The following is a 24,754-nucleotide window of genomic DNA, read 5'->3' as shown; positions in this document are numbered from 1 at the left end:
AAAGCATCTCTCACAATGCTTGGCCCACAACAGGCCCTTAGAGGGAGCTCTTTTAATTATGATATTGATATTGAAAATATTGATATTATGCTCTAAGACCTGAGCATCACAGAGAACTATCACTCTCAATTCTTCCACCTATGCTGGACAAGACAGTTTTCATAAATGCTCAGGAAAAGGAAGAGGTCACTTCACTGAGGGCAGCCGATCTTGCCACCAGCCAGACAGATGAGCCTGGAGGTAGCAGCCTGGGGGCCAGCGAGCAATGGCCAGAAAGAAGTGGTTTCTGCCCAACAGAGTATGACCTGGCCATCTGAGCTGAGCCTCTGGCCTGGGCCACCGTCTCCAGCCAACCAGGTTCTACCTCAACCTCCTGCTCCAAGGTGAGCTGCCGCTCCAGGCTGCACTCCACCATCTCTGTGGTAACCGGGAGATTCTCTGGCAGCTTCGTGCAGCGTTGGATCAACACAGGGTTGCAGCCGTTCAGGAACTGGTAGCCAAACATTACGTCTTCTTGCCAGTGGTTCATAACCTGTTCTATGGAGGAGAGAATTGCAGCTCAGCCTGAGTTCTGAGCCGGGCTGAGGTCTTCCTGATGCTAGCGGAGGGCCAGAGTCCTTGTCGGGTCCCCTCTCCCAGGCACTCAGTAGACAGCCCACCATGCCCAACTGCTTGACCACTAGGTCAGGCCATGGCACCACCCCATCCTCCCTGAGCTGGCCTTTAGTGGCTCAGAAGGTTCCTGGGGAACCCCTTTCTCAAGCACGAAAACAAAAATAGACAAATGGGATTGCATCAAACTAAAAAGCGTTCTGCAAAGCAAAGGAAACAATCAACAGAGTGAAAAGACAACCTACAGAATAGGAGAAAATATGTGCAAACCATTTATCTGATAAAAGCTTAATCTTCAAAATATATAAGGAACTCCTACAACTCAATAGCAAAAACACCAATAACCCGATTAAAAAATGGACAAAGGATTTGAACAGACATTTCTCTGCAGAAGACATGCAGATGGCCAGCAGGTATAGGAAAGAATGCCCAGCGTCACTAGTCACCAGTGAAATGCAAATCAAAACCACAGTGAGATAGCACCTCACACCTGTCAGGATTCTATTATTAAAAAAAAAAAAAAAAAAAGACAAGTGTTGGTGAGGCCATGAAGAAGTTGGAGCCCTTGTGCACAGTTGGTGGGAATTCAGGATGCAGAGCTGCTATGGAAAACAGTGTGGAGTTTCCTCAAAAAGTTAAAAATAGAAAAAAATTGAACTGCCACATGATCCAGCAATCCCACTTCTGGGTATTTATCCCAAAGAATTGAAATCAGGATCTTGAAAAGATATCTGCATCCCCATGTCCCTTGCAGCACAATTCATAACAGCCAAGATGTGGAAACCACCTAAATGCTCATCTACAGAGGGATGAGTACAGAAAATGTGGTGTATACATACATACAATGGAAAACCATGCAGCCTTAAAAAAGACGGACATTCACAATAGGTGACAGCATGGATGAACCTGGAGGACATGATGCTAAGTGAAATAAGCCAGTCACAGGAGAAGTACTGCATGGTTCCACTTATATGAAGCATCTGAATTAGTCATGCTCAATAGAATCAAAGAGCAGCGCAGCGTGGTGGTTGCTAGGGAGGGGTTGTGGGGAGTTACTAATCCATGGCGTGAAGTTTCAGGTAAGCAAGATGAGTACGTTCTAGAGGTCTGCTCTACAACACTGTACCTACAGAAAAAGAAAAAAAAAAAAAAAGAACCCAGGTCCTTGTGCCCAGGAAGCAGGGGCCCTAGGGTGAGGGAGAAGAAGCGGAGCAGGGGGCATCCTGGGAAGGAGTTTGTGAAGGCAGTTTTCTCCCTTGCTTGTTTCCTTAATGTCCCCTAATCTTTCTGTTGCTGTGTGGTCCTTCCTGTGCCATCCCTGGCAGTTATGATGCTACTACTCTACCAAACACATCCTAGTCCAAAGGAACCCACTGTTGCTTTCATGTAAATGCTTAAAAAACAAGCTAACTCCTGCCTCTTCTCTGTTCAGAAGCATCATAAATGATTAATTTATTTAAAGAAAAAGTGTTGATATTTATGAGACTTTCGATGGTGAAATGAGGTTGAGGGTGCTCAACACTGGACATCCAAGGAGGAGAAACCTCTGGCCATGAGGGTGATCCCCAGTGGAGTGTACTGTGTGGGTGCAGGCAGTGCTGGCCTGGCGGACAGGGAGGCCTCGTGCTGGAGTGGGTGGAGCAGCCCTTTCCCACGCTCAGGCAAGCCTCCCCAGCACCATGAGAGCCCCCAAAAGCACACTCACCAGAAATAGTGTTGCTGATCCTGCAGAAGATTTTCTCAAAGTCAGCGAAGTCGCTCCAGGAAGACTGGAACATGTGCATGAAGCGGTTGATGAACAGGTTCTCCATCCTGCAGACCGAGACACGGAGGCACCCTGCATGCTCTGGCCTCATCTGCCCCCTGACAAGCCCCTTTGCACCCTGGTCTCATGGGGCCTCTAGGGGACTTGAGCCCAGGGCAGCTCCAAGGGGGCAGCTGATTGGCCTTGTGGAAACCAGGACAGAAACTGGCACCCATGCCCATGCTCTTCCTTCTGCATTTCCCCTAAGAAAGAGACCAGTCGCCTGCCCTCGACAACAGTCTACAGTGCTCCCTTCCCATTCACACGGGCTCTGGTCTGTGCCTTCATTCATTCATTCATCAAACTTTTTGCTGCCTCAAATTGATGCAAGCTTCCAGGGACAGAGCGCCGTTATCTCCTATGTAGCTGCTCTCCCGAGTCTCCTGGATTTGGGGGGATAAGCAGTGTAGTGGAATTTAACCCTCATTTACTTTCTGCCTAACCTTGGCTCTTTGCCTGGTGCTGAGGAGGACATAGTTTCCAAATATTCATTACACAGGGAAGCAAAGTAACCCAGGACAGCAACTTGCTAAATTCAAAATGCAGGCTACAGGTAATAAGGAGAGATCTGAGTGGCCTGAGCAACCCCGGGGACTTCCTGGAGGAGGTGTGTGTGGGATGGGTCTGGAAAAGGTGGAAAAGGAGGGAAGAGGCTTCCCAGGCTTTCCTACATAACCCAAGCAAGGCACAGGATGGAGGTGTGGGTATTCTGGCCAGTGCTCATCGTGACAGCCTCTGCTGTCAGCTGCCTCAGTTTCCCTCTCTGGCTCACACAGAGCTGAGAGTGATGAGCAGTCACCCTGTTTCCTCCCCACCATCAGTGCCCACTGCCCAGTCCTCCAGTGTTCAGGCCTCCCCACTGGCTCCGTCTTTTTTATGTCCTGACTTGGAAGCCTTGGCATGCATGGTTCCCTCCCTCTGGAATGCTCTGTGCCCCTCTTTCTTCTCCTCCTGAGCATATGGGATGAGTGTATCTGGAGGGTTTGTCTAGTGAACCCCACTACTCCTTTAATCTCACGAAGCCACCCCTTCCCCACACCAGGCTGGGCCTTGTGATGTTACCTCCGCAGCGCTGATAGCAGATTACGTACAAACCCACTTATGTGAAAACCTGCCTGCTGCCTAAGCACCAGGAGGGCAAGGGCGGGTCTGCATTGCTCCGTGAGGCCCAGGCTCCAGGTACTGGAGGGCTCAGGCAACCTTGTCATTGACTGAGAGGGGTAGTCAGGGGCTTGGGGCGGGGGACCTTGCCGGTGCTCCTCCAGTGGGCTGCACACCTCCCCCCACCCAAGGGTGCCTCCCCAAGGAAGCAGCACTAATGGTGAGGGCCCAGCACCCTCCTTGCATTTACTCCTGGGGCAGTGGGCTGGCTGGGGGCTAAGCGTGTCACAGGAAGGTTTGGGAATCCCGAAGCCTCCTCACGTCTTCACTGTCTCAGCAGAATCAAAGGACTGTGGTTTGGGTGTTTTGTCCGGAGTCAACCTGGCTGATGGGGACAGAGGGCTCTGTACAGCATCGCAGGGGAGCCACTTGTGAGCACGCATGAGGGCAAGTCCTAGTGACCAAAGACGGGGACTCAGCAGACAAGCAGGAGATGCTGGGGCTCCTCCTGGCCCTGCCAGGCATGGGAAAGGCACCTGATGCAGAAAATGACATACCTGCCTGAAGACTCCCCTGCCTCAATTTAGCAAATGCTTCTCTCCTTGGTACTGGCTGCCTGGGGACCTGGTAGCCCACACTGCTCAAGAGAGGGTCCAGGAGGCGAATGCCCTCTGTGAGTTGAAGGAACCAGCTGCTTGCGGGTTATTGAGATGCTGTGAGGCCTGGAAGGTGCTGCAGCACAGCCTGGGCCGTGGTGGCTGCACACAGTAGGTGTTCAGCGCCTCAGAGCTGGAGAAGAACGCTGGCATCATCCTGTCTGGTGTCATCATTACTTTTATCCCAGCCCCTCATGGGGAAGGAGGAGCTTTTACACACACACTTGTTTTACACATATGCTTGTTGCGGCCTCATCACTATTAGGCTGGCCTCCGGGAGTGCTCCAGCTAAGCTTCTACCAGCCATGCTACCTCTTTCCTCACCCAGCACCCCAGCCCTCCTCCTCCACCTCCCCTGTTAGCTGAGTGTCCTGGGACAGAAATCCTTGCTAAGGTGGAGGACCAAACCTCTAATGATCTCTGATGTCTGAGTGTGGAAAAGGACTTATTTCTGGGAGAAGAGGGGCCTTCCCAGGCCTGTACAATCGTCACAGCCCTGAGGATGGCCCAGCACCAGACGGTGCCCGGGAAAGAGGTCCTGGACCCCAGGGCATCTTGTGGGGAACTGGGAGTGAGTCAGTCCCATGTGGGTCATGGTCTCCCCGGCTGGGTCTCTTTGACCTCAAAACAGAAGGTTGGCACCGAACACAGGGTGGGGTGTGGCAGTACTCAGAGTAAGCCACAGATCCAGGAAGAAGTGGAGTTAAGAGGAAAATATGTGAAAGTCACCTAGAGGCAAAATATTGCTACATACTTATAGACAACTGGATATTAGGGACTTTGAAAATCTGTTATCACACAAAGGAACCTGTGGCCAGCAAGGGCACCTAGCTCATTTGAGGTCACACAGCCAGGTAACAACATGGTCAGGTAATGGCACAGCCAGGTAACAACAGAACCGGGTAAAGACACAGCCAGATGGGAGTGCATACTGAGCCGCTTGCTGGCCTGGGCTGGGCACCCGCTGTTGGCCCTGTACTGGCAGAGGCGGGAGCTCCTGTTTCCTCCGCTTCCCCTGCCCCTTTCCTTCTTCTAACAGCTTCTCCATTTCCCAGTTCATGGTTTTGCTCTTTGGGGTGGGAGGCAAAGCTTACTGAGGGAGTGCCCGCGTTGTTCCAGGTGGAGCAGGTGACTTGGAGGAAACTCGCCGGTTACCCAGAAGTGGTGCGGAAACGGAACTGTCCTAAGGTGGAGGTTCCAGGGGGAAGGTCTCTGATGATCTCATCTCTGAGTTTCAGTTTTCCACAGTAAATGCTGGCCTGGGTCTGGGTTGGATCAGGGACCTTCAGTGCAGAAGGGCCACCACGCACAGGGTGGGTGCTGTTTCCCTGTCAGACCACTAGGGGGCCGGACCAGGGGGGTCTAGGAGCCACCAGCTCCTGTGCTGGGATCTGGACACAAGAATCCTGGGTGGGGCTGGGAGTCCATATGCAAGGCCAGAGGGGGCAGCTGAGATGGATGCAGGTCAGCACAGTGTTAAGGGCCTGGCTGAAGATCCCAGCTCCATCTCTTCCCAGCCATATGGCCTTGGGCAAATCCCTAACCTTCTGTGCCTCAGTTTCCTCATCCATGAAATGGGTACAATAATTGCCCCTGCCTCACAGGGCTGACATGATATATAGAAAGCATTGATTTGTAAAATGAGTTCAACAAATATTAGCGACTAGTACCATGATTATCACTTACTGTTAATATTAACATCTGCAGCCTTAAACCGTGGTGTTCTGGAGGGACCAGTGGACAAGTTCACAATCCAGGCTACAGCACAGAACTTTGCCCTCTCCCTCCTGGGGTCCTTCTGCTTAATTCACTCATCCCTTTCTTCCTTCACACTCAGTTCACCTAAGAATCTTTGCATCTGACTCCTCTTTACTTCCTCTCCTCTCTGCCCTCCTTAAGTGCTCTCACCCAGGGCACTGTGTGTCACATCCTAGTGGCTGTATCTAGAGTCAGCTCTAAACTCCCCTGATCTTGCTGAAGCATCTGACAGCCAACCCCTTTTTCCTTGACACGAAAATGCTGACCCCCATGGACTTCACCCCTGCTTCAAACCCCCATGGTCCTGCACCCCCCTCCCAGTAAAGGCTGGGTTCCTTGCCCAACTCTCTGCATTGGCAGCCTCAGCCCCACTTCCCTACACAGACCCCCACTCTGGTCCTTCTGGATCACGGAGTTCTCACCACCCTGAAAGCCATCCCCCCCCACTCCTCCAATCAGCGTGGGGAACTCCTATGCATCCTTCAAGACCCAGGTTGGGCTTCTCTCTTAGAAAGCTTTTTTCTGATGCTTCCTCCTCAGAGCTTCCTCCCTGCCTCAAGTTTTCCCAGTGCTCTTTTCCAAAGGAATATCTACCACATACTGTCTTGATGAGCTGTCCATAGCTTGGTCTCCACTAAACTGTGAGCTTCTTGGAGCTGGGACCAAGGGACCACTTTTGATTCATCTCAGGACCCCACCCCCAGGAGCTCAATTTGCATGTCAAAGGACAAGCAGCAGGTAGTCTCCCCTGGGCCAGCTCCCACGGGGATGGAGGAAGCACAGAAGAGCCAGCAAACAGGCAGTAACAGAGCCTGAGAAGGTAGCTCCCTGACCAGTCTCCTTCCTTGGGCTCAGGAATGAGGACAAAGTCCTCCCAAGCATCCAGAATGGAGATACTAGATACTAGGTCTACAGTGTGCTAGACCTCACCGCAGCGGCACTGCCTACATGAGTTCGTTTAAATCTCATAACAATTCTAGCAGTTAGGCAGCACCAGCCTCATTTTACAGGAAGGAAACGGGTCAAAAAACTTAAATAACTCTCTCAAGATGGTGCCGCTAGAGTCTGAAACAATCGCTGCTCTCCAGGCTCTAAATAAGGTGACCTTTTGCTTTTAAAGGGTAATTAGAGATGAGTTGATACTTGTTGTTATACTCTGAATAGATTAATAGGTTTTTTTCCCCAGGAAAGCAAAGTATAACCTTGCTACCCCAAGTGTGGTTGGTGGGCCAGCAGAATCAGCACCCCCAGGACGTCATTAGGAATGCAGATTCTCAGGCCCCACCTCAGCCTTCACTAATCAGAAACTCTTGGGGTGGGTCTCTTAAGTCCAGACTTTAAAAGGCCCTCCAGGGGATTCTGATGCAAGCTATAACTTGAGAACCATTGCTGGAGAGGTTGCAATGTTTTCCAAATTAATTTAACTATAAAACAAACTCTTTTTAAAGGAAACATTACTTTATGATTTGTGTTAACTTATACCTTTATTTTATGATCCATTTTTAACAAAAAACTGCTACGTTAGCAAATATAAGTAAAAATTTCCAGGTCTGTCTAACTTTTAGGTGGGAATTTTTTTCCCCCTACATTTTCCCCAACAAATTTATTTCCCAATGGGACGCATCTCTGATTCTCTAACAGAATTCAGTATAGGTAAATAGGGTTGATATACAGACATTCAGGGATCGGTTAGAACAAGGAGGAGATGACTTTAACAATTACCAAGAAGATCCAAGGATTTGGGTAGCATTCGTGAAGTTAAAGGGGAAATCCTATTTTCTGAGTGCTTTGGTGATGTGGAGCCCACTTGTTTCTGAGCTGGGGTGGCAGTAGGAGGGTGTGGGGACTTCGTCCTGCAAAACTCCTGGCTTTGGCTTCCAAAGTCAAGAGAACAAGCTCCTCAGCTTCCCTGCTCCTGGGCCATCATCTCTCCCTCTCTTGCTCTCACCCAACCTCAGAGGGCCTCACCCCAGCCCTCACCATGGGCAAGGAAGCCCATCTTTTCTCTCTAGCTTCCTGCTCTTCATCTTGGGGCCCTGCTCTTTCCTTCTCTATACCACCAGCTCCTTTCAAAGAGCTACCATACATGTAATTTTGTCTGACCTCACGCAAAGCAGTGAGTGACTGGTCTGTGGGGCTGGAGCAGGGGTGGGAAGAGTTATTGCCTTCAGACCACACTTCAGAACACGGGAGATCCCTCATCTCCCGGGGTGGGGTCCCTCTGAACTGCTTCCCTGAGACCCAGTCCCCTTGACTCAGGCTGCATCCTCCTGTAATTCAGAGGCTGTGTCTCTTCTCTCCTTCTTAGGACCTCATGGTCCTTGGTTCACTGTGCCAACAGAGCTGGTGCTCAGCTGACCACCCCAGCTGGGCTGGGCCAGGTGGGGCTGAGGGCCCATCTCAGCATTTCTTTGCTCTGGTCCTGCCAAATAGTTTGCAGCTCAAGGGGCCAAGTAACACGGAAGATGTGGAGAAAGATGGGCTATGGTATTGCTGGAGAGATGGTTGCCTGTGTGGCCTGTACTGGGGAGCACAGAGGAGGAAGTCTCCCTCAGACCTGGGGCTTCTAGGAGCCTCTGAGAGAAGGGGCACCTTACTCCAGTCCTGAAAAAATGATGAGTTGGACCTGGCCAGGCAAAGAAGGGAAAAAGGGCATTTGAGGCTGAGAAAACAGCGAGGCAAAGACAAGGGGACACGAAGACCCCCAGCTCTGGACACACATGGCTGGGGTGTCCTGTGCATCTGGGGGCAAGAGAGAAGGCTGGGCAGAGACCCCTGTAGTTGGGGTAATCACTGAAGGATTTTAGGTAGGGGAGTCAAAGAATTATATTTGCTTTGTAGAAGGAGCCTCCAACAAACTATACATGTACTTGAGAATGAACTTCCAATTTCTGTGTGGGATGGAGCCTGGGGAAGCAGGTAGAAGAATGTTCCTGAACATTCCGGGGAGACATGGCGGAGCTGGGAAAGGAGGACATGCACACTGAGACCCAGGGGATGGACATGATCCCACATTCACTTGGATGGAGGATGCGGCCAAGGGAGGCATCAAGGCCAGTGGTTTCAATCCTGGTTGCACATTAGAATCCCCCAAGGAGCTTTTAAAATATACTCATGCCTGTGCTGCAAATGCTGGCTTAACAGCCTGGCTGTGGTGAGGTGGCATGGAGTCTTAATATTAAATGCACAGCCAGGACTGAGAACCATTGATCTAGGATGCTGTTGGCCATGATGGGGAGACATGAGAAAGAAAAGGTTAAGTGGGTGATTTTGTGTGTGTGACTCTGTGTGTGTGTGTGTGTGTGTGTGTGTGAAGTGAGGGCCTGTGAGGTGGCCACACTAAATTCATTTTGACAGGGTTTACTGAGCACCTATCCTGTGGCAGCAGCTGTGCTGGGATCCTGAGATAAAAGAAGACAATGACCTAAGGAACACTGAGCAGACATAAGAAAGGCACAGCCTGGCTTTCACTCCACCACCCCTCCATCCACCATCCACTATCCGCCAGATGTTGGGTACTGCTGCATTACTAATCTAGTGGTTTGGTTTTAATTTTGCTCTCCATTTGATCTCAATAGTATCAGGGAAGAAAATCCCCAGTTTTGAACCCCAATAGACCTGGATTCAAATCCTGCTTTTGCCAATTCCTGCCAAAATGACCTTAGGCAAATTCCTTGACCTGGACCTGGCAGAGCCTCAGTTTACTTACCTGGAGATGGTTAAAAACAGTACCTATTTCCCGGGGTTGCTGTGAAGGTTAACACAGACAATTCTATATAGAAAGCACCCACACCTACAGCCTGGCACTTAGTAGAGGCTTATTAAGTGTCAGGCCCTTATTACTTCCTCCCTCCCATGGAGATGCAGCCTCAGGGAGACAAATGCATCCAAGTCTCTGTGATGTGAGGGGATTCCCTGCGGAGTCTGATTGTGAGGCTGTGTGTGTGTGTGTGTGTGTGTGTATGTGTGTGTGTGTGTGTAGGGTTTTTCTCAAATGCCCCAAAGAGAAAGGCCTGAGGGTGTGGCCTCCCTGGGAGACTGTCACCCTGGTGGGAGGGTTTGCTGGGCACCGGGAGGTGCTGAACCTCCTCAGGCCTGTCCAAGGCTTGGTCAGGTTGCATGACCACGGATTTAGGGTTTTCCAAATTTGCATGATTGTGAGAATTCCCTAAAGTATCAGAGTACAGATTCAAATGCCCCTCCACTAGCCCTGAGGTAGGGCTGGGGCTCCATGTTGGTAATGAGCACCCAGGGAGTCTTTGAAAACCGTGTAATAATTCAGCCGCCAAGAAGGGGCACAGAACTCGGATCTCTGCCGTTTATTAGTAGGGGCTACTGGGCAAGGTCTTGTACTTCCTTATTCCACATATTCCTCAACTGCAGAATGGGGATAAGATCTGTGCCTGCCTCGTGGGGTTGCAGTGAAAGACGAACGGGGATGCATGGAAGTGATCAACACAGGCATGTTGGCCGTTATTACTGCAATGCCCTGCCAGCTGGGTGACAGCCTGGACACTGTCTACCCTTGAACTGGCCCAAGGGGAGATGAGCTGTGGATGGGGATGGGGCACTCCAAGTAAAGACCTCCACTCTGGGCTGAAAACAGCTGTTTGGTGTCTGGAGTCCTACAGTCTGTAAATTTGTTTAGATACAGGTTTTCCTGTGATTTGATTGTGCATTAAGGATCCATGCTATTGCCGAGATACAATCAAATGATTTGGGAAGAGCTGCTCGGCTGAGCTGCTCCCCCAGCCCAAGGCCACCACAAGGGGAGGAGTGAGGGTTCCATCTCCGGCCCCAGCCGCTGGAGGGCTGCCCAGAATCCTCGAGTTCTTGAACACTTACGCTTTGCAGTAGTTCAGAACAAAGTCTACTCCCTTCTCACTATCGAACTGGATATCTCGGGGTAAATCCTTGTAGCATTTGGCATCGATACTCAAGGGGAAGCCAGGGTTCCACTCCATCCATCTGAGCGTGAAAAGGAAGGAGAAGAAAACTGGGTTAAATGTCTGGCTTTTGGGCTGGCCCCTCAGGCTGAAGGCTGCCTGTGTGGTCTGAGGATGTGCCCATAAGGTCACCATGTTTTAGCTGAGCGTGTGCCTGGCGAGGTACTGGGATGCCTCCCAAGGTCTGGTGGCCCCCCACCTTGCTGTGCCCTGAGTCTCACAGTGGGAAGCCTGAGGTTCGCTAAACCTGAAGCTGGGCTTACAGCAGAGGGGTGGTGAATGGTAGGTGCATACCAGTGTGTACAGAGAGCATCAGAAGACCTCATTTATTTGAGGTGACATTCAAGGGCGATGTCTCCCCAGCACAGAGCTGCCTTGCTGGTCACTGGAGGTGGAAGTGGTTAAGGTTGCCCCATCACACTTGACCTAGACATCCAACGTCCTACCAGCTTGATCATCACCCCTGTATTGTGTGTGGTGGTCGAGGGAAAGGGGACAGTGGTCATGCCTTCCCAAAGGGGGCATGAGTCAGCAGGGAGGTTGAGTGAGGACCTCAGGGCACAGACTGATGCCAACGGCAGGTTCAGAGATTGTTATAATCAAAACAGCTCCCCGGGACTTCCCTGGTGGCACAGTGGTTAAGAATCCACCTGCCAATGCAGGGGACACGGGTTTGAGCCCTGGTCCAGGAAGATCCCACATGCAGCAGAGCAACTAAGCCCGAGCACCGCAACTACTGAGCCTGCGCTCTAGAGTCTGCGAGACACAACTACTGAGCCCACGTGCCACAACTACTGAAGCCCGTGTGCCTAGAGTCTGTGCTCTGCAACAAGAGAAGCCACCACAATGGAGAAGCCCGTGCACCGCAAAGAAGAGTAGCCCCTGCTTGCTGCAACTAGAGAAAAGCCTGCACACAGCAAAGAAGACCCAATGCAGCCAGAAATAAATAAATTAAATAGATAAATTAAAACAAAGCAAAACAAAAAAAACAGCTCCCCTCAAAGACAGGCCATGCACTCTATCCCACCAAAATTTTTAGAGCCTGGTGTCCTTAAAATTTATCCTGTAGCATTGGGCATTTAAGTTTGTTTTTTTTAATTTTACTTTTCTTTTTGCTTATTGAAAAAACCAAACCAAACCAAAAATCTGTTAGTTTCTTTTAGAGTGGGGAGAATGATCTTTTATTTATTTAAATGATCTTACATTTGTTTAAAAAAACAAAATTTACATTCTGGGATTTCAGCTTTTCCATTTGTATTCCTTGTTAATCTAATCCTCTTATAAGAGGGAAGTAAAACACTGAGAGTTTAGGTCATTAAAAAGTCTTAGGACATGGAAGCAACCTGAATGTCCCACAACAGAGGAATGGATAAAGAAGATGTGGTCCATACATACAATGGAATATTACTCAGCCATAAAAAAAACAAAATAGTGCCATTTGCAGCAACATGGATGGACCTAGAGAATGTCATACTGAGTGAAATAAGTCAGACACAGAAAGACAAATATCATATGATAGCGCTTATATGTGGAATCTAAAAAAAAAAAGGGTACAAATGAACTTATTTACGAACAGAAGTAGAGTCACACTTGTAGAAAACAAACTTATGGTTACCAGGGGATGGCGGGGAGGGATAAGTTGGGAGATTGGGATCGACATATACACACTATTATATATAAAATATATAACTAATAAGAACCTGCTGTATAGCACAGGGAACTCTGCTCAGTACTCTGTACTGACCTATTTGGGAAAAGAATCTAAAAAACAAAGGAGTGGATATATGTATATGTATAACTGATTCACTTTGCTGTATACCTGAAACTAACACAACATTGTAAATCAACTATACTCTAATAATTATTTTTTAAAAGTCTTAAGGCCCTTTAATATCATCTTGTACTTTTACCGTCACAAAAATTCCACAATGTTTTTGAGGTATCCTGTTGGCCCAGTAAGCCTCTCATTAGTATTATTAGAGGTGAACAGGAACTGGATATGATCACTCATACGATCACTCAAAATGCATTTTGAAAAGCATTTTCTACATTTCTCGCTGTTAGTTTACTAACAACGTTCTCTTTTCCTAGGTATTAAAAAAACCTTCTATTTTTGTTGTCTGTATTAACACCAATGCTGGATTAACATTAACCAGGGAAAAATGTGGATGAATGCACAAACGTCAACTAATTTATTGACTTTTTTCCCTTTGTTTTAGAAAATGATTTAAGGTATCTCCAATATATGTGTAAAATTGAGGCAGTCATCTGGTAGCTCCACTGGTATTAACTGTCGATTACTTAATTACTGTTGGTCAAATCAATTTAAATATTCCTAACCATCTTTACCTAGCCACTGGGAAGTAGGGCTCTAATTAATTTGAAGAGCTGAGTAGAGAAGTTGCAGCTACTGAGCCCGTGAGCCACAACTACTGAAGCCTGTGCGCCTAGAGCCCGTGCTCCGCAACCAGAGAAGCCCCCGCAATGAGAAGCCCCCGCACCGCAACGAGGAGTAGCCCCTGCTCGCCACAACTAGAGAAAGCCCATGCACAGCAACCAAGACCCAACACAGCCACAAATAAATAAACAAATTTATTTTTTTAAAAAAGAGACAATAAAATAATTTAGTAAGGTGTCAATACAAAGTAAATATTAAATAATGAGTAATTATCTTTATCCCAGCAATATTCATTGGCAAACGGAAAAACACCCTACTTAGAATGGCAAAAGCTATAGTTTCCCTTGGTATAAAGTGACCAGAAATGTGAAAGAACTTCATGAAGAAAAAGTAGAAATTCTATTGAAGGACATCACACAAGATCTAAATGGGTGGAAAGATGCAACATTATTAAAATGTCACTACAGGACACACGTGTAATTCAAAGAGATTCTCATCATGAAAACCTTTAAAAAGAACAGTAAGATAACATAACACCTATTCACATTTATTAGAAAGTTCTGATAACAAAAAGATGGCACTGGGCTATGGAGGCAGTAGAAAAACAGTAGAAAAACAGACCCAAGAAAATATGTGAATATAATACAAAACTAGCTAATATTTATCCAGTGCTTTTTATGTGTCAGATACTAGTCTATGTGTTTTCATGGTGTAACCTATTTAATTCTTTCCAAAATCCCTAGGAAGTGGTACTATTATTTCCCCCATTTTACAGATGGGGGAATTGAGGCACAGAGATTACACAACTTTCACAGGACAGAGTGTGGCTGTTAAGTGGGAGCTGAGCCCAACACTGGCTGCAGAGCCCATGCACGGGGTCACCACACCAGCTCCATGCACTGTGGGTGTCATCCCAAAGCAGCAGGAAGAAACATTATGTAACAAATGATACCAGGGACATTTGACCCTCACTTCACATCACATATAAAAATACATAGCCGATGAGCCTAAAGTTAAAAATAAAATTATAAAAATATTAGACAAAAATATGAGAATTTATGTAACGCTGGGGTGGGGAGGGCCTTCTTAAGCAAAGCAGGAAACCCAAAAGTTACAAAGAAAAAGAATATATATATTAAGAAAGTAAAAAGCTAAAACCTGTGACAAAAGCAACTGAAGACAAATGATACACACTATACATATAACAAAGGGATACAATCTCAATATATAAAGAGCTGCTTTAGATTAATAATAAACCCACAGAAAAATAAAGCACATAAATAGGTAATGCAGAGGCTAAAGTGATCAGTGGTCAGGGGTATGCAGATTAAGACAGCAGCGGCTCTTACTTAAGGATTCCTGGATTGTTAAAAATTTTAAAGATTGATGTTATCAGGTATTAGTGAACGTATGGGTAGTAGTATATTTTTACATACTATTGGTGGGATTGAAATTACTGTAAAATTTTGGGAAGTGAATTTGGTCATTCTTTTTTTTTTAACATCTTTATTGGAGGATAATTGCTTTACAATGGTGTGTTAGTTTCTGCTTTATAACAAAGTGAATCAGCTATACATATACATATATCCCCATATCTCTTCCCTCTTGCGTCTCCCTCCCTCTCACCCTCCCTATCCCACCCCTCTAGGTGGACACAAAGCACCGAGCTGACCTCCCTGTGCTATGCAGCTGCTTCCCACTAGCTAGTTTACATTTGCTAGTGTATATATGTCCATGCCACTCTCTCACTTCGTCCCAGTTTACCCTTCCCCCTCCCCATGTCCTCAAGTTCATTCTCTACATCTGCATCTTTATTCCTGTCCTGCCCCTAGGTTCTTCAGAACCATTTTTTATTTTCTTTAGATTCCATGTATATGTGTTAGCATACAGTATTTGTTTTTCTCTTTCTGACTTACTTCACTCTGTGTGACAGTCTCTAGGTCCATCCACCTCACTACAGATAACTCAATTTCATTTCTTTCTATGGCTAATATTCCATTGTATATATGTGCCACATCTTCTTTATCCATTCATCTGTAGATGGACACTTAGGTTGCTTCCATGTGCTGGCTATTGTAAATAGAGCTGCAATGAACATTGTGGTACATGACTCTTTTCGAATTATGGTTTTCCCAGGGTATATGCCCAGTAGTGGATTGCTGGGTCATATTGTAGTTCTATTTTTAGTTTTTTAAGGAACCTCCATACTGTTCTCCATAGTGGCTGTATCAATTTACATTCCCACCAAGAGTGCAAGAGGATTCCCTTTTCTCCAGACCCTCTCCAGCATTTATTGTTTGTAGATTTTTTGATGATGGCCATTCTGACTGGTGTGAGGTTATAACTCATTGTAGTTTTGATTTGCATTTCTCTAATGATTAGTGATGTTGAGCATTCTTTCATGTGTTTGTTGGCAATCTGTATATCTTCTTTGGAGAAGTGTCTATTTAGGTCTTCTGCCCATTTTTGGATTGGGTTGTTTGTTTTTTTGATATTGAGCTGCATGAGCTGCTTGTATATTTTGCAGATTAATCCTTTGTCAGTTGCTTCGTTTGCAAATATTTTCTCCCATTCTGAGGGTTGTCTTTTTGCCTTGTTTATGGTTTCCCTTGCTATGCAAACGCTTTTAAGTTTCATAGGTCCCATTTGTTTATTTTTGTTTTTATTTCCATTTCTCTGGGAGGTGGGTCAAAAAGGATCTTTCTGTGATTTATGTCATACAGTGTTCTGCCTATGTTTTCCTCTAAAAGTTTTATAGTGTCTGGCCTTACATTTAGTTCTTTAATCCATGTTGAGTTTATTTTTGTGTATAGTGTTAGGGAGTGTTCTAATTTCATTCTTTTACATGTAGCTGCCCAGTTTTCCCAGCACCACTTATTGAAGAGGCTGAATTGTATTGTATACAACTGAAGAATTGTATATTCTTGTCTCCTTTATCAAAGATAAGGTGACCATATGTGTGGGTTTAACTCTGGGCTTTCTATCCTGTTCCATTGATCTTTCTGTTTTTGTGCCAGTACCATACTGTCTTGATTATTGTAGCTTTGTAATATAGTCTAAAGGCAGGGAGCCTGATTCCTCCAGCTCTGTTTTTCTTTCTCAAGATTGCTTTAGCTATTTGGTGTCTTCTGTTTTTCCATACAAATTGTGAAATTTTTTGTTCTAGTTCTGTGAAAAATGCCTTTGGTAGTTTGATAGGGATTGCACTGACTCTGTAGATTGCTTTGGGTAGTATAGGCATTTTCACAATGTTGATTCTTCCAATCCAAGAACATGGTATATCTCTCCATCTGTTTGTAACATCTTTAATTTCTTTCATCAGTATCTTATAGTTTTCTGCATACAGGTCTTTTGTCTCCATAGGTAGGTTTATTCCTACGTATTTTATTCTTTTTGTTGCAGTGGTAAATGGGAGTGTTTCCTTAATTTCTCTTTCAGATTTTTCATCATTAGTGTATAGGAATGCAAGAGATTTCTGTGCATTAATTTTGTATCCTGCTACTTTACCAGATTCATTGATTAGCTCCTGTAGTTTTCTGGTGGCATCTTTAGGATCCTCTATGTATAGTATCATGTCATCTGCAAAAAGTGACAGTTTTACTTCTTTTCTTATTTGGATTCCTTTTATTTCTTTTTCTTCTCTGATTGCTGTGGCTAAAACTTCCAAAACTACGTTGAATAATAGTGGTAAGAGTGGGCAACCTTGTCTTGTACCTGATCTTAGTGGAAATGGTTTCAGTTTTTCACCATTGAGAATGATGTTGGCTGCAGGTTTGCCATATATGGCCTTTATTATGTTGAGATAAGTTCCTTCTATGTCTACTTTCTGAAGGATTTTTATCTTAAATGGGTGTTGAATTTTGTTGAAAGCTTTTTCTCCATCTATTGAGATGATCATATGGTTTTTCTCCTTCAGTTTGTTAATATGGTTTATCACATTGATTGATTTGCGTATATTGAAGAATCCTTGCATTCCTGGGATAAACCCCACTTGATCATGGTGTGTGATCCTTTTCATGTGCTGTTGGATTCTGTTTGTTAGTATTTTGTTGAGGATTTTTGCATCTATGTTCATCAGGCACCAAAACCAAATCAATATACAAATGGAAAACAAGCTGAATGTCCATCTATAGGGGAATGGTTGAATAAGTTATGGTACCTTCACATAAAGCAAGAAATATGTGGCAACTTAAGGACAAGGGAAACAATGAGATACTATTGCACACACATTAGATTGACAAGAATGAAAATGTCTCAAAGTGCAAAGTGCGTCAGTGATGTAGGGAAACAGCAACTCAGGAACAGCTCTTAGGGTGAAAATTGGCAGAATCTCTTTGGAAAACAGTTGGCAATATTTAGAAAACTTAACACGTGGTCTGCAAACTTTGGTGTCTATTCCTAGGGATGTTCTCTAGAATAACTCATTCAAGAGAGCACCAGGAGATAAGACATATGTGGAAGCTTATTGTGGTGTGGCTTGCAACAGCCAGAAATTAAAGACCACCCACAAGTCCACAAGCAGGGGAGTGGGTGAACACAGTGGTTTACTTACATGGTGGTGCACTACACAGAAGCTAAAATGAATGGACGACACTTATCTGTGTCAACTGGCTGCTCTTTAAAACAGAATGACCACTGGATAAAAAGCAAGTCACAGAATGATTAGATTAAATGATGTAGATTAGATGAAAACACATTCTGCTGTGTGTGTGTGTGTGTGTGTGTGTGTGTGTGTGTGTGTGTGTGTGTGTGTGTGTACCATGCAGGTATATGCAGTCATAGTGAGAGAACATGGATGCTGGGTTATGACCTGTGTGGGATTCTCCATGTCCCTGCCTGGCTGATTGAGTGATGAGAGCCAGCTGGACTTGCCAGCTTTTGACATACTGGAGATTATTCTTAGTTGTTACTTTACTTCCAAACTCTAATCTGGAAGCCTGTGAGTTCATATGAAAGAGGAACTGTAAGAATATGCAGACGGTGCAAAGTTCAGTGTTTCCTGAATGGAAGCAGAGGAGAAGGTCTGAAAAGGACAGATGAGTAGAAGGAGGAAGAAACAATGATGATTAGATCTAAGAAAGGGGCAGACTATTTCACCAGAAAACCTTCTGCCCCATTCCCTAGACCCTGCCAAAGCCCCATCTCTGTAAAACCAACACACCATTGAATCCACCTCTCCCTGGGGAAGGGTTGTTTCTCAAAGGGTGCTGCATGGAGCAATCGTTCTGCACGATGTTAAGAGTCGTACGTCAAATTCTCTTGGGACACACTGGGTTAAAAAAAAATTAACCAGGGTCCATTACCCCAGAACTTCTCAGAATCCTCAATGCTTATGTGCATTGTGAACCTCTAGGAGGGGGATGTGATAAACAGTTTCCCAAACTTTTTTTTACCATGAGACCGTCTTCTGGGAAAAAAGTTTTGGGACCAGTTGCTCCAGTGCACACTTTGGAAAATACCGGGTTAAGACAAAATGCCTGTAAGACTGATTTATCAGTCATTAACATCTTAGTCTGAATTAGTGTGGAACTGATAAGATTTGCTGTCCACTCTCTTAACAGGACACAAACTAGCCTGATTCTCTGGAAGCTGTTTAACTCGCCACACCCTAGGACTCCCTCCTTCCACAAGGCCAGAAGCACGTGGAGTGTTCACTGTAGGGGCTTTCCCTGGGTGGTCTTGTATGCTGCAATATTGTTTTTAGTTCCAATGATTTTTTGGTGATTTCTTTAGGATTTTCTATATACAAGGCCATGTCCTCTGTGAATAGCAATGGTTTTACTTATTGTTCTCCAATACAGATGTTTTTTCTTCCTTCTTGTCTAATTACCCTGGCTAGAACCTCCAGTACAATGTTGAGTAGAAGCGGCAAAAGCTGACATACTTATCTTGTTCCTGGATCTTAGGAGGAAGGCATGCAGTCTTTTCCCCTTAAATATGATGTTAACTGTGAATTTTTTGTAGATGCACTTTATCAGGTTGAGGAAGTTCCCTTCAGTTCCTATTTTTTGAGTGTTTTTAAAAAATTTTGCAAATGCTTTCGTGTGTGTCTATTAAGATGATCATGGTTTTTTTGGACCATGTATTTTTTTTGTTCTTTATTCATATGGTGTATTACATTAATTGATTTTTGGATGTTAAACCAACCTAGCATACTTGGAATAAATTCCACCTCTTTATATTGTATAATGTCTTTTATGTGTTGCTGGATTTTGTTTGCTGGTATTTTGTTGAAAATATTTGTATCTATATTCATAAAAGATATTGATGTGTAGTTTTCTTATGACATCTGGTTTTGGTATAATACTGGTCTCATACAATGAGTTGAGACAAGTTCTCTCCTTTTCTATTTTTTGGAAGAGTTTATGCAGGGTTGGTATTAATTTTTTTAATGTTTGCTATAATTCACCAGTAAAGCCATATGGGCGTGGGCTTTTCTTTGTAGGAAGTTTTAAAATTATTTTAAAACTACTTAGTAGGAAGTTTTAAAATTAATTTAAAATTAGTATTCACTCTCTTTTCTTGTGATCAGTCTATTCATTTGATTTGTTCTTGAGTCAGCTTTGGTAGTTTCTGTCTAAGGAATTTGTCGTTTTCATCTAAGTTATTTAATTGGTTGGTATACAATTGTTCATACTATTCCCTTTCATTCATTTTAATTTCTGTGAGGTTGGTATTGATGTCCCCTCTCTTATTTCTAATTTTAATAAATTGAGTCTTCTCTTTTTTCTTAGTCTGTTAGCTAAAGATTTGTCAATTTTCTTGTAGATTATGTATCACATTTATAACTGAATTATTATAAGAAGACATAAAAAGTGAAGGGTAATTCCTACAATGGGAGTGGGAGAACATCAAGGTGAATTCAAGCCTTTAATGTCCCATTCCTCCTAAATGCTAATACGACTGATCCCAAGTTTTTCATAACTCTTTCACCATCTCTGCCTGGAGTGGTGGTAAGGTGGAGCTTGGGTATCGAGGAGCACTGAAGGGATATGGTCCCTTGGTCACCGCGTACCAGCAATGATGGGCCATAAACTGCAGGCAGGGTTATGCCCCCGAGATAGAAGGCACCATGGCCCCAAGCCATTTGGTCTGATGTCATAACTCACCGATACTGTTTTTGCCGTGATTCCAGTTCTTTACGTCTGTGCTGCTTGAGAATATGAATCTGGTCATCACAGGCCAACTTTGCTGTGAGAAAAGCACATGTGTAAGAAGAGCCTAGGGAAGCACATTAACAACATCCAGTATTCAGGTTTCCCTCAGGCACCCTTCCTGAGCCAAGTGCTTTATGTGTATCGTCTCATTTAAGCCTCAGAACACTCCCTCATTTTATAGCAAAGAAATGGGGGCGTAGGGAGGTTGAATAGATTTGCCCTTGAATTTTACCCAAGTTCACAACCTAATTAGTGGATTTTCAACACAAGACTCAAATCCCATGCTGTTAGCTAACTCTCTTTATAAAAGACAAATCCAGTTCCTCCTCCTCCTGTCTGCTCACTCAGCAAGCCTGGGGGCTCTGAACCTGGGGGTTCTGAGAATCACATCCAGATACATAAGCCAGGCTTGGTTCTCATTGTGAATTACAGGAAGGCAGACCAATGATTCTCTGGCAGGCACAGTGTGCCCATCTCTGGCCTGCCTGTGGATTTCCACCTGGGGGCGCCCACGACACTGCCTTTGCCAAGAATCGTGGGGCCCATGGCGCAGAGCTGCCTTTCCACTTCAGAGGAAAGGCATTCCGTGACCTTTGGTGGATCTCTTCAAACCACTTCAGAGCAGTTCACTCCTGCATTTCTCACGCAGAGCAGAAATGGCAGCCACTGTGGGTTTCCATGTTGCCTGAGAGAATAGCAGGGACTCATGGCTTTTGTGTTTCTAAGTCCAGTTGGTTGCTTCCTGGAGAAATGTGTGACTTAAGATTCAATATACAGACGCTGACACTGTCCAGTTTCCTGTGGTGGCTACACAGAGGAATGAGAAGGAAGCTTATTCTAAAACAGTCTGTCATGTCCTAGAGTGTGGGCTTTAGAAGAGATGTTCTTGGGTTTGAGTTTGGACTAGGGCTGTGTCACTTAAAGCTGTGTGACCTTGAGCAAGCTGCCTTAGCTTCTTCACATGTAAAATGGAGATAATAGCGCTTATTTCTAGGGCCATGGTGGGGATTTAGTGAGAGACTGAAGCAAATCATTCCATACAGTGCTTAGGACCAGTAAGTGCCCAGTAAATGGGAACCATGGTTATCACTGTTGTATAATTATCATGGACCTGAGTCCTCTTCCTCCCTCTAAGCCAGACTTCAAAGGTGTCTCATCTTTCATTTCAGGAGTGGGCAGGTGGCTAAGGGCACAGTTGGTCACATTTCTCAGGGCCTTTAGAGTAGGAGAGGTCAGATCAAGATTACCCTTTATACTATTATTTAAGGTAAAACCAGCGAACACAGTCAATGGAACCCCGACTGGCAGGATTCCAGAGCATCTCCTGGAAAGGGGGCCTCTGCAGTGAAGAGCTTCTCCAGCTCTCTGTGGTGAAGAGCCGGGTTTTTAAAACTTCCATTCCATCACAGACTGACATTTTTGTAAATAAGTGGAGAGGCTCGAGGCCACTGAAGGCAAGGTGAGTATTAAATGTAACAACAGCTGTCATTGGCACATTCATCATCTCTCATCCACCTTAAAGAACCTGCCTATTTCTCAGGCACCTTGCTCTGAGGAGTTGTATCTCTTTAGCTTTACTGTATGAATAAGTCAGAGAACGTGTAAAATTGCAACCTACCAAGTTTCAAATGGCATATAGCATCCTTTTTCCTGGCCCCACTGACTAACAGAACTTCTGGGAACATGGCAGGTGACAAAGCCTGGACTGACTACAGCAGAGTTCAGGGGGACAGATTCCAAAAGACTGATATGAGTCTTTCACATAGATGCTTGGAATCCCTAGGACCACAGTGACCCACTGATCTTCCTCTTTGGGCCCCAGTTCCAAGCCTGGGACTGGAGCTGCCTCAGGCAGAGGTGCAATGGGCCAGAGAGCTCTGTGAGGCTCAGAACTGTTGGGTGCTGGTCTGCAATGAGGTAAGAACAGAGGTTTGAGTGTACAGTTTTACAAACTTAGAGTAACTTGCTAAAATACTTCTGACTGTTGCATCTGATAATAAAAATGGGGCTTGTATTTTGAATGGCTTTGGTTTGTTTTTTATTTCATTTTTCTAGTAGTTAATTTTTATTGTATTTTACCAAAATGTCAGTCACCACAGAGACAGCCCTCTGACTTCTATGGCCACCCCAGGTGCAGTGGTGAAATATTAGATTCCAGAGGTTTCTATGTGGTGAGTGATTGAATTGCTTGTGGGCTGGGCCCCCTCATTTCCAGGTCGCCCAAAGGGTTGGCTGTCATGCCATGTGGTGGACCAAAGATGGCCACAAATTCTGTGACATTCCTTCCATTGAGAGGAGGTCTATGTTCCCCTTGAGTCTGGGTGGGCTCTGTGACTGCTTGGACCAATAGAACGTGGTAGAAGTTACACTGTGCCATTTTCCAGGGCCAGGCTTGAAGAAACTGGCAGCTTCCACTTTCTGTCTCTTGCTTTTGGAAGCCAGCCACCACAAAAAGAAGTGCAACTACCCTGAGACCACCAAAGTGTGAGAAGCCCAGGCTCTATGGGTAAGCCTTAAAAATGAGATGCCATGTGGAGAGGGAGAGACCACGGAGCCCTGAAGCACGCGAGAGGAGAACCATCTTAGAAGCGAATCCTGTAGCCCTTCCCTCTCAGCGGATGCCCCATGGCTCACAGAGGGACCACCCAGCTGAGCTTTTCCCAAATTCCTGACCCCTAAGATCATGAGCAAAATGAAATGGCTGTTTAAAGCCACTGAGAGTGCTACACAGCAACTGATAAGTGGAACATACTGGGTGGCTTCCATGTGCCCCTCCAGATCCACCCTTCACCTGTCCTGTCCCTGAAGGTCCCTGATCAATGCATCAATGGGCTTCACATTCGGTTCAGCCACTGGGAACCCTGACCAGAGACTGGAGGGGACGGGACAGTGAGGAGAGGACACTTCTTCCCCAGCCTCTCTCTGTAGTGTCTCCCCAGGCTGTCTGCATTTCTACTGAGGACCAGAGCTCCTCCCAAGGCAGCTCTGGCTCCAGGACACTTCCCTTTTGGATTATCCTCACATTCTTTCCCTTCCCCCACCCCACCAGGACTTGCAATTCTAATGGCCCTGCACATTGGCCTACACCTTCTAAATATCCCAACTGGAAGGTGCCGTATGCTTATTTGTTGGAAAGAGATTTGGGGTCCGTGGGAAGAAGGACTACACATCCGAGACCGTGGTAGGAGGGGGCAGGAGGGAGATGTGGAGCTTGTGTTTCTACAAGCCTGGTAAAAGAGAAGTGCCCTGTCTGCAACCTTTCCCATGCTGGCCACCGTAAGACAGAGTGACTTTTGTGATCTTCTTTCCTGCCATGAAGACAGGGGATAAAAATCCTTCCTGCTCCAATCATTTAGTTCAGAAATAATCTTGGAATTTTGTTTCTTTTTTTTTTTTTGAATTTTGTTTCTTAAGTTCCATGTCAGAAGCAAAGGGATGTGGCCTGATAGTTTTAAGAACACCAGGTAGAGAAGAACTTTTCCTCCTGTGTCTTGGTTTCCTTAGCTAAAATAGAGGGGGTACTAATCATTCTCACCTTACCTACCCTGCCAAAGTTCTGTGAAGAGCAAATGAACTAGTGATAGGAAATGTGTTGTCAGCTAGGAGGTGTTAAACGGTGGCACTGGAAGAAGCAGCTGTCCCCCTCCTCACTATTCGAGTGGATGCACGAGATCATTTCAGGTTTCAAGAGTGAGCAAGCTGAAGGGTCATGACTAAGGTAAGGCAGGATTTTGCCAAGGCATTGATTTGACTCACACACGCTAAGAGGCTGGTGTGCAAGGGGGGCGTCATGCACAGGGAAAGAGGCCTTAGCTGACCCCCGCCCATCTGCTCCTCTCTCCTCCTCCTCCAACCAGGCCAGCTGCGTGTCTCTTACCAAGAATGGCCTCCTGAGGAAGCGCCAGATTGAGGTCTGCACATTTGAGGGTCTTGCTTAAGAGGGTATATTTTAGGTTCCTTTCTCTTTCAGCAAAAAGTGGGACTTCAAGTTTAGTGGCTGGTGACCGTCAAACATCAGGCCTGCCCACGTTTCCTCTGAGCTGGCGCTCAGGCACTCCTGATCAACCCCTTCCTTTTCCTGGCTTGCATGGGGTCCCTGGAGCCCAAGCCCTACTGTGACCTCACAGAGATGAGAGCTGAGAACTCAGCTGAAGAACTGCCCATCCAGGAGCACGTCCCAGGGGTATGTGTTACTAGGGACCCCAGTTACCCTCTGGCAAAAAGGGGGCCATAATCTTCTCCTGAAGGACTTTATAGCAGAGAGGGGACATGGCTGGATGGAGCCTGGGGCCTGTCACTTCTCCCTCTGAACCTGGGGCTTG

The 24,754-nt window shown here is 45.7% G+C and overlaps 1 protein-coding gene across 4 annotated transcripts in view; it reads right to left on the bottom strand.

Moving 5' to 3' along the window:
* Positions 1-24,754, bottom strand: part of ALOX5 (arachidonate 5-lipoxygenase) — a 44,142-nt gene that overhangs the window by 11,751 nt on the left and 7,637 nt on the right. For all 4 annotated transcript variants that reach the window (XM_059055119.2, XM_067027458.1, XM_067027460.1 and 1 more), the window contains exons 3-6: positions 20,385-20,466; positions 10,777-10,899; positions 2,318-2,424; positions 365-537 (exon numbers count right to left, since the gene is read on the bottom strand). In XM_059055119.2, coding sequence (XP_058911102.1) covers positions 365-537; positions 2,318-2,424; positions 10,777-10,899; positions 20,385-20,466 — 485 coding nt within the window. The remainder of the gene's footprint in view (positions 1-364; positions 538-2,317; positions 2,425-10,776; positions 10,900-20,384; positions 20,467-24,754) is intronic.

Source organism: Kogia breviceps, chromosome 2, assembly GCF_026419965.1.
Source record: "Kogia breviceps isolate mKogBre1 chromosome 2, mKogBre1 haplotype 1, whole genome shotgun sequence".
Taxonomy (NCBI): Eukaryota; Metazoa; Chordata; class Mammalia; order Artiodactyla; family Physeteridae; genus Kogia; species Kogia breviceps.
The sequence above is the reverse complement of the archived record's forward strand: the minus strand, read 5'-3'. Positions and strand labels throughout refer to the sequence as shown.